The sequence below is a fragment of the Nestor notabilis genome, unplaced genomic scaffold (assembly GCF_000696875.1).
Source record: "Nestor notabilis isolate BGI_N333 unplaced genomic scaffold, ASM69687v1 scaffold17490, whole genome shotgun sequence".
Taxonomy (NCBI): domain Eukaryota; kingdom Metazoa; phylum Chordata; class Aves; order Psittaciformes; family Psittacidae; genus Nestor; species Nestor notabilis.
The window spans coordinates 7,755-17,874 of NW_009909969.1; the positions used below are offsets into that span (position 1 = coordinate 7,755).

At 37.7% G+C, this 10,120-nt stretch overlaps 1 protein-coding gene across 1 annotated transcript in view; it reads left to right on the forward strand.

Moving 5' to 3' along the window:
- Positions 1-304: 304 nt before the first annotated feature.
- ZMYND8 (zinc finger, MYND-type containing 8) overlaps positions 305-10,120 on the forward strand; it is a 35,278-nt gene continuing 25,462 nt past the window's right edge. Inside the window, exon 1 of the mRNA XM_010023749.1 lies at positions 305-371. Within this exon, the coding sequence (XP_010022051.1) occupies positions 347-371 (25 nt within the window). The 5' untranslated portion in view covers positions 305-346. The remainder of the gene's footprint in view (positions 372-10,120) is intronic.

The following is a 10,120-nucleotide window of genomic DNA, read 5'->3' on the forward strand; positions in this document are numbered from 1 at the left end:
GAACAGAATTCGTATTTGTCACGTATAGTTTATACATACAGTGGCGTAATCTTCAGTACCTCTTACAAGACTGTCACTACTATGAAAATGTTACTTTTGTAATTGGTATCATGCAGAATACATGTGCACCTGGATTGTTTCTCTACATGTTTTGGTCAGTGTATACTCTTGCAAACAGCAGAACTTTCATTTCTTTAGAGATTTGTGATACAGCTGTATTTGACAGTGTCTGTACCTGAAGTTAGACATGGGAGTAGTGCGATCTGTAACTATTCTAACTCACCTTTTTGAATCCTGCAGCTTGGCTGAAGAGGAAATAAAGGCAGAGCAGGAGGTGGTGGAGGGGATGGATATCTCCACTCGATCCAAAGGTGAGTAAGAAGGAATATTTCATCTGTGTTCCACAACATACAAATACTTGTAAACCAGGATAGTGAAACCAATCTACCATGAAGCTGCTCTTGAGTGAAAACTCATGACTCATTCTATTTTTTATAACTAGTATTGTATGTATTGCTTGGTTTTCATTGTATTTCAAAACTCCTGCCCATGCACACTCCATTGTTAGTTCTGGTTTATGAATAACAGGTTAAATTATGAAAAAGCATCAGCATCTTCTATCATCTCACTTATCATGGCTTCCTTGCCACTTCCTTTGCAGTGTAGGAGAAAATAGTAGTGGTAATAGTAATAATATTAAGGTAATATTTCCTACAGTAATGAATCCTAATTTTCTTAAGAATAAAGAAGGACAGTAACATCTCTGTTCCTGCTAAAACCAGTCCCCTGAGCAGTGTGTATTTCATGGACATTTACATATCCATTCCTGATATGAATTAAAATTGGTGGGGGAATTGCAGGTGGCTGATAATTTCTGTTGATTTCTGGAGTTTTCCCTGTGAATGAGTTACTACAGGCAAATTGATATAAAGCAAGCCAAACATGTAACCATCCATATCAGTGTAAATATTCCCACTGTTGTTTGGAGTGGGGGCACAGAAATGCCCTTCAATCAGAATACTTGCCCGTGATTGTTTACCTCAGTTCATTGTAACTGATTGCCAGCTGCTTGTCCATCTCCTTTTGTACTTGCAGTTGACTTTGCAGTTCAGTTTACTTGAAAGCCCTTTCTGTATAATGGCAGCAATGGTTACTGCCATCCTTTTTAAATTCTGGCACATAACTACTTACTTTTCGCATTTCTACTACAGGGATTAGAAGTCTGGTTGACTCTGAATGTGCAGATGTAATTGTCTTGAAAGCATGGCACACATCATCTGCATTCCTTTGTTTTTTAATGAGGTAGCTTGGGTAGCTGTTCTGACTGTAAGCCATTCTGCTGTGTTGTTTTTCCAACCTGATCTATGAATTAGTGGTAGAACTTCATAATAGTTGAATATGTAGTTTCGCATAGAAAGTCAAAGGATCAAAAATGTCATCTGCCAAGAGCTGGCCATGTTAGAGGCTTGCCAAAATGAGTCTTCCTGGACTCCTGTTACTCAGATTGAGGCAGGTTTCTCAGCTCAGTGCAGTACTTCAGCAGCAGAGAAGTCACCAACCAGAATCTTAAAACTATTACACTCTGTGTTAAGGCAGTAGTTTCTAAACTGGTGGGATATTGGTAACCATGTTCCACTTATAACATTAATCTTGCTTAATGTGTTTTAGAAAGGGTGTGGATGAGGAAGTAAATCTTGTATAGACAGACCCTTAAGGGAAGCATGCAGCTGTTCTTGGTTTGTTTGGGTTTTTTGATGGTCTGAGAAGCCTGTGCAGGAGATCAATCAGTGGTATTGTATAACTTCACGCTCTGGCTAGAGAAGCTGATACGCTACAAGTTTGTAACCTGACTTGCTCTGCTGCAGTTAGTACAGCTCATGTGAGGCCAGGGCTAGAGAAAGTTGTAGGAAGGTAAATTGCTGTAAAAAAAAAAAAAAAAAATATAAAAAGGCCTGGTGCAGAGCTCTTCATGAATACTCTTGTTTTGGTATAAGCAGTTTAATTTTAATTGCAGTAAATCAATTCCAGCTGAGTTTAAGCTAAGCTGAAACATGCATTGTTTAATCTGTAACAAGGATGTTAACATAGCCTTTGAATTGGTTAAAGTAAGGTGGTGGTTTCAAAGAAGCCTAAGCTGGTCCAGCTGCTCGGTGCAGCAGTTTTATCCACTTCCTTCCATACCTAAGCCAGCAGGAAACTAACTGAACCATAAAACATGAATAGTTTTCTACTAGCTTAGTGTTCTGAAATGACTTGGTAGCCTGCCAGAACTGATTTAAGAGAAAGGGCAGGAATATGCCAGTTGGGCGCAGGAAGTGTAGAGCTTTGTTTTCAAGTGTTTAGATAGGGTTAGGCTGTAGAGCTTAAAACTGAGCTCGAGGCTTCTTGCTTATGCTTTATGATGTGATATGTAAGAGTGAGTCAATAGCTGTGGTCAGAGTTGTGCAGGCCTACGTACTCATCTTCAGCTTCATTTTTCTACCCTTCTCCTCAGGCTGGCACTGATGCTTATGCTGTTGTATAGTAAGATAGATCAAGCAGCTGATCTGGCAGAAAATTGATCACTTTTGCAGTATTAATTTTTGCCTGAATCATGAACTGATTAACCCTACTACTACACACAAGTGGTTGCCTGCAAGTTGTGGGGATCAACTTATGATGAAGTGTAGAAGCGGAGTAGCATTACTGTAGCAGTTCAGATCTACTTATCTGTGCATGTGCAGCTTTATTAAAGACAAGATTTAAAAATATACTTCCCTCTTCATCAGAACAAGAAAAGGCATAAAGCATCTAAGAGCTGGAACTGGGAAATGACAGCTTAAAGAGACTACAAAGAGTGCAAAACATAAAATGAAATCAACAGAGGACTGCTGTTTAGCAAAGGAGAAAGGTCATAAATTAGATGATATTTTGTCCTTTGCATATGATACATTAAACATCCTGTTACATTTCTATTCCAGCCCTATGGCCTACTTTTTAACCTTGTTTATTAAACATTTCAAGATGGGGCTTGCAAGGCTTTCTGGAGAATTTTCTGAGTATTTCCAGGTTGTGGTTCCAGAGCAGCATAACAAACTTAATTGTATGGTTCAATTCTCTCTTTGCTTGCGCTTGTTCTCTTTGGAGAGCAGTGAACTCTCCACTGGGCTTTTCATTCTATTAACCTGGAATAATTTTATTATTATTATTTATATTCTCATGTTAGTTTTCTGCTGGTTTATCATACCTACCTGCTGACAGTAGTTAGCTGTGGTGGTGGATGGACCATTTAGGTTTCATGTATTTCAGCTGGTACTGTAACTGTTGTCTGTTTAGTGACTGGTCAGAAGGAACTCTTTAACTCTTTTCTTCCATACATCCCTTTTATTGCCTTTACATCTATGCTGGCTCTTAGCCAGTGTTCCTCTGAGCCAGTTCAGGACTTGGATATAGAAATAGTTTTCTACTGCTTGTCTCCCTGAACCAGATTACTAGGGAGATAGACAGATGTCATTTCTAGCAGCAGAGTTGCCCTCATCAGTGACAGCTAGTCCTTAGATGGTAGCTTGTCATAAAATCATATACTGTGACACTACTGCTTAATGGTGAGAATTCTGACTCTTACAGCTTTTGCATTGCTGCAGGTTTGTGTTGAAGACTTTGGGCTTTTAGGGGCTTCTCTCAGTGGTAAAGGTTTGGATATTATGAACACGCAAAATGACTAGTGAAATGGAATTTCCAGAATACCTTATCTATTTTGTAGCAGTTTCATGAGAGTACATTGTGTATCAATTTTCTTTGCAGTGATACCAAGTATGTAATCACATAGAGATGAGATTCTCACTCCAATGTGAAATGTAATTTGAGAATCTTCCAGGGAACAGTAGTGCAGCCCGAGGCTTTCATCTGCAGTGCAGAGTCCTTGTTACTTGTAATCAACAGGGTGTCTTCAGGAGTGCCTTGGGGCAACAAATCCCCCCTACAGCCAGACTCCAGCTTATGAACAGTTTATGTGTCTTGTATTGTAAATTGCTGGGAAGTGCTTCTTTATCTTCCCAAGTCCTACAAGGAAGAAACAAGTAACAGTGTCTTTGTGTACTTGCATAAAATCCTAGTGTAGTAGGAGTTCATCAGGATTTACACAACCAGGGCTAACCTCTGTTATTTATTACATTAAGCATTTGGATTGGGTTAATTGCATCAGTTGAAGGTTCTGGAATGTAAACAGGGCTTTAGTGGTTGATTGCAGCTGCATCATGTTTCAGAATTCTGGCATAAGATTAAAATGCCTCAGAGTTGAGTATAAGTTCTAACAGATTTATCCATGATTTTGTTAAGTGTTTTGAAGATAATTAAACTTGCTATAGTATTAAAGGTAATGGATTTGAAAAATCATAAATCCATTAGCAACCATTCAGGGTAATATAACTGGAAAACTTCACAGTTCTGGAATCCATATAAATTATTAATTGAAGCCTGTTCTGTCAAATTGGACTGTAATGATGCAGACAATGGAGTTACTGTTGCTGCTTTTTCTCTCAGAATTCTCCATTGACTTCCCTCAACACCATTTAAAGTACATGCATACAGAGCTTTTGAGGAAGAGGAAAGAAGAGAGAAGTGAGAGTCTGGGTGGAAGTCAGTTTTCTGGTTTTGTTCTTGTTCCTTCTAGAGGCAAAGTTACACATTTCTGGGGGGTAATGGCAACTTAAGCAGCCTTCAGTCACCTTTGAGTTCCCTCACGCCACCTTCTTTTCTAAGCCAGCCTAGCTGTAGTAGTCTAGCAGAAGTACCCTTGAGCTGGCTCTGTTTAAGTAAAAAGACTCCAACTTACAGAAAACAATTGATAGGTATCTCATTGGAAACATTATTTAGAATTTTGCATATCTGACCCACTTTCATTGAGATAACAAAAACATACATCAGAGAAAACCTTTATAGGTTTAACTAAGTCTTAGTTTACTGATATCTAATGCTGTTCCTGGAAGACTAAAATAATGCTTTCACTGAAAAATACATTGCTGCTTCTGGAAAACAAAAATAACTGCCATTTTTACCACATTTATCATAACTCATGTTGAAAAGCTGTTTAAACAAACATGTTTCTGAGTTTACCTCTTCTCACTTTCTGAAAGTTTCCAGAACAGAAAAGTATTGTTCTACAAGCAATAGATACTACCACTTTATAAGAGCTTATTTTTCATAGAACATGTATTTAAAATATAAGAATGTTAGGTACAGAATTTGAACAACTAACATTCTTTATGAAAGTACACTAAACTTGATGTAGTTAGGCTGAAGGTATTTTATTTGTTTGTCCTTTATTTTGAAATGCAAAACTTTTCTTCCTTTCAATGCCAGCTCAAAAAAAGGTAATAATTCTTTGCTGTCAGTAAAAAGCTTTTATCCTGCAATTTCCACACTTTTGAGGAAGGCTTTTGTTTGCCTACCCTATTTGTGAGGCTGAATTTGCAAATCATGGTGCAGAGGAAGACTGATTTACTCAGGTTTTTCTTAGCTGGCTTGTTATCCATTGCACTGGGAATGCAGCACCAGGGCAATATGTGCTGACTGAAGTCAGCCCTGCCATGCTGCTTCCTGTCAGCTACATTGCCAGCCTTTTCCTTTGTACTGGCACTGTCACCTTTGGGACAGGTTGGTATGCTGGTGCAGCTGAAATGGATTTTTGAGGGGTTTATTGGGATTTTTTGGCCGTATCAGTTGTCTAATCCATCTTGCTTCCTGAGTGAACAAGTAACAGCGCTAGAGAAGGGAAAATGGAAGAAAGTATTGGTGGAAGGATACTGTGAAGCCTTAACTTTGATCTGTGTACCTTGCTGTGTATTTCAGCTCTCATTAAGGCCTCATTGATGGAGAAACTAATGCAAGTGTAACAGATGCTTAGCAATACATATATACATACCATTTTGTTCTGGGTTTAGTCTGGAATTACTTCGATAGCATTTAGATTAAACAAAGTTTTTAATGAAACAAAAATGGGTATATGGAAAGGAAGGTATAAGGGGGTGTAAGATGTCATTTGACAAGTCCTTGTTACTGAGCAGTTTGTGCTGTGTTCTCACAGTAAGGCATGTTGATGTTAGTTGTTTTCAGGGAGAATTACGTGGGAAAAGCAAGGAAAACAACGTTTTTCTTTAATATATTTTCTGAGTTGGCACCTGCTTCCATTGAGAAAAATGAAACTTCTCAGTTGTTATTGAATGCTTACAGTGCAGCACTTGGCAATGTATACATCATGAAAGATGTGATCTATGCTCCATATGCTGCAGCAAGATAAGATCCCTGATATACAGTGATAACATACTTTGGTTTTATATTTTTTCTAAACTAAACTGTATTAAGTCACTATCCTACTTTGCTTAAAACTGCATTACCATCACATAAAATTGGATTTCCAAAATAGTCATAAAGTGTGAAATTAAGTTGCTTTAGGGTTTAAGTATGCTTTAGTTTGTCTCCCGGGAACAGTAGTTACTAATCCTTTAGTCACATGATGGCATACTGAAACAGAGGTTTTAATCTTTAGGTGAAGCTCAGGTTAGCTTGTTGCTCCCCAATGGACGGTTAGTGAGAGCACTCATAGGTGCTTATGTCAAGCTTGGCAACATTACAGAGTAATTATTAATAACCTACTGATCTAAATCCAGGTAACTTTTAATGAGAATTAAAAAAGGTTATTTCAGGTGTCTATTTTTTCACTTGTGCTGGAAACACAATGTTAGAATAATGCTAAGAAAGCAAAATCACACATTCAAAAAAGAAGAAATAAGTGGAGTAAGGTTGCTTGGCAAATTAATTCATTAGTACAATTGGTTTATCAGTGAAATGTTTATTATTTTACAGTAGTGCCTGTCATTTAGTACATGAAACATTTAATTTCTTCTTAACCTTCTGAGTGCTGGGTAACAGCAAGTGATCTCAGTCTTTTCAGTTAGAAAAGGTAGGTGCACCGATTGATGCTGATCTGTAAAGTTTGTGTTGGGTTGACTTGCTCAGTATATGGTAGGAGTAGGGAGACTGCAGGGATATGTGCTAACTGGTGCAGATCTGGCATGGTGAAATACTCTCCAAAGTGACACCATTCTTGCTCTTTAAACACCTTTTAAAAATATTTGTTTGACATAGAAGAATTCACACAAATTCTCACTGTTCCTTTTTGGAACGGACACTGGACTCTACCTCCCAAGTGACTGTCCTAGTCATCAAGTCAATGCATAGTTTAAATTTGGTCTTTTTTGTTCTTTCCTCTTGGGTTTGTTTCACTTTGTTCAAGTACTACATGTTAGGTTAAACTACATATGAGAAATGATCCAGGTTAAAAGTTAATTTTCCTTCTGTCATGTTATTTTAACAGGGATCAGTTTCTTGATCTGGTTCACAGCTCAGCTATGCAAGCTTTGCAAATACAACTGAAAGTGCCGAGGAGGAAGAAGAGGCAGTGTGTGCTAAATGGGGCACTGCTGATGAAAGAAATTCACACAAAATGCAACATGAGCATTTTTTATCTTAATTAGAATTGGAAACTGTAACTCAGGCAGTTTAAGTAGGTGCTACCATTCTTATTTTATATGAACTGAATGAAAAGGTTGTTCATATTATTAAGTCCCTCTCGGTTAGTAAGTTGGCAACATTTAGTGATAAAGACATTAGCCTATCCCACTAGCACAAGTAAATCTGAGAGAACATGCCTGTGCGTTGCTGTTTTCCTGTTTATTCCTTAATTTTGCCAGTTATATCTTACATTGCTCTAAGAACATCTCTGGCATTTCAATAATTTGCCAGTTGAAAAAGCAAAAAAGCTGTATTTCAGGTCAGTTTTTGTATGTTGTCTATGAGTCACTCAGTTAAAAATCCCCAGTATGCTCAGGCTTTTTTTTTTTTTTTTTTTTGCACTACTTTAAGTAGTTTTTGAAATCACTTAACTAAGCATATATGTGTGTGATCATTTGGTTTCTTCAGTATCGAATCAGTACCCTTCCTGTTGAAATGCAGTTTGGATTTGTCTGTGACTGAATTGTAATTCCGGTTTAGCTAATAACAGTTTAACACTTTTTCTGACACTGACTCATCTGATTTAGGATTAAAAACAACATTTAAAAATGAGAAGCATCACATAATGGGGGCAGGCCTATGATGAGAAACTTTACAGCTGATTTTCTTTTTTCATTCTTAGAGCCAGGGCACAATGTGTCACAGGCAGCTTCTTGGTAATCCCCGCAATCTGAGGTGAAAGAGCTGAAAAGAAACTGGTGTGCTCCACTGGTGGCTGTTTTGTACCCGGGAGTGAGAAATGGAAGCCAAAGGGCAGAAAACTATACTTTTATGGTACTCTCCGGTTTAAGCTGTGCCTGCATATGTACAGTCTGGAAATAAAAGCCAAAGTCTCTTCAGTGAGTTATGGTGAAGGCTTTATTTGCAGGTACTTAGGATGTTGGTTGCTCAAATGTTTTGAGAGAGACAATTCTTCTTATCTTGGCATTGGGAAAACAAAGATCAAGGCATGGTCTGTGTTTCACAGTAAGAGTAGTTTTACTTATGACTGCCTTTAGGAATGTACAGAAAGTCTCTGCTGAAAACTCTGAATTATAATAAAGAAACAAAGACTTATATTATACATGCTCTTCTGAGCCATGTGGTGATGGAAAGATGAGAAAAAATATGGTATGATGCTGGTTTTGCTGATGGATCTGAATGCAAATAGATCCCATGTTGATTAAAATGTGTTCAACTAAAATAATAGAATTCAGAGCTTGTTTTGGTTTTCAGTTTGGTCACTTTGGTTATGTTGTCGGTTTTGGTTTAGCTGACACTGATGCTGCAGTGTTTCTTCCAGGACAGCTGTATTAGCTCAGCTCTCTTGGGATCTATGAAACATATGCCAGCCAAAGGAGTTCTTCTGCCACCTTCTGTGCAGAATTAGCTAAACTGGGAAAAAATCCAAGCCAGCTTGTCAGTGGCGCTGTACCTGTATTGGGATTTTTAATTGTAATTGCCTAAGGAGGGGAAGATGCATGTTTTTTCACACGTTTAGGTGCCATTAGGTGGCAATTCTTGGTATTGTCAGATCAATCTGAATTTTGGCCTAAATGGAGTGGGAGGCAGATTTGCTTGAATTGAAACAAATCAAGTAACAATAATGGTCTTGGACACATGGTATTGGTTTAATTCTGCCTAGGCATGTCAGAATAGAACTGGCCCAAAATGCTGCCTACGAGTATAAAAGGGATGGGGAGGGATGGAAAGGGGAAAAAAAAAATCACATTTTTTTTAAAATGTGAAAGAAAACTGAAAACACAGAAAGTTTTTGTTTGTTTATTTAAAGCAGCTTAACTACATTTTGCCAGAATTTTTAATTTACATCAACAGAAAAATTTCTCTGAGAGCCAACTCTCAATTTCTGCTCAGGCAGCACTGCTAAAAGAGCTGTGCCTATGGAATTCCAGTGGCAGACAGTTTTCCTGGGGTTGTTGAAATTACATGTGGTGTTAGCCTGGTGTGACTATTCTCAATCAATAAAACTCAGGATGGGCAATTGATCCTATATTTCTCTTCTCTCCTTCAGTTGTATATTCTTCCATCTATCTTTTATTATCTATTTTTTCATACGTATTTATAGTTTTCTTAGTCATTATCTTGACACGTTACCAAGCTTTTGGTAAATCAGAAGTCACCATATAGCACCACACTCTTAGTATGCAGCCACAAAACATTTACACTAGCACATGTGAGTAAGGGGCTTGAAGATATGGGAATGACTTTGGGGAGGGTTCAGTTGTTTCTCTGTGATATTGATGACTTCTGATCCCTGTGTTTTAATCTATCATTTTTTTCCAGTGCATGCATTAAAACCTTAAGGAAAAATCAAACTTGTTAAACCAGCTCTGAACTTCCACTGGTGTTTTGTCAAGACTCTTCTATGATTGTCTATCACAGCTGATTGCATACTTGATCTTTGTAATAGAGCTGCACATTCCATATTCATGAGGAATCATTTAAATTTTGTTCTGAGAAAATGAAGTTGCAAATGCTTCTTTTTTTTTACCTGGGTATTTCCAATGAGTTTGTCAGTGATTTTTTTTATTTTATTTTTTTTTTAAATGTATTAACTCTTTCAAGGCTG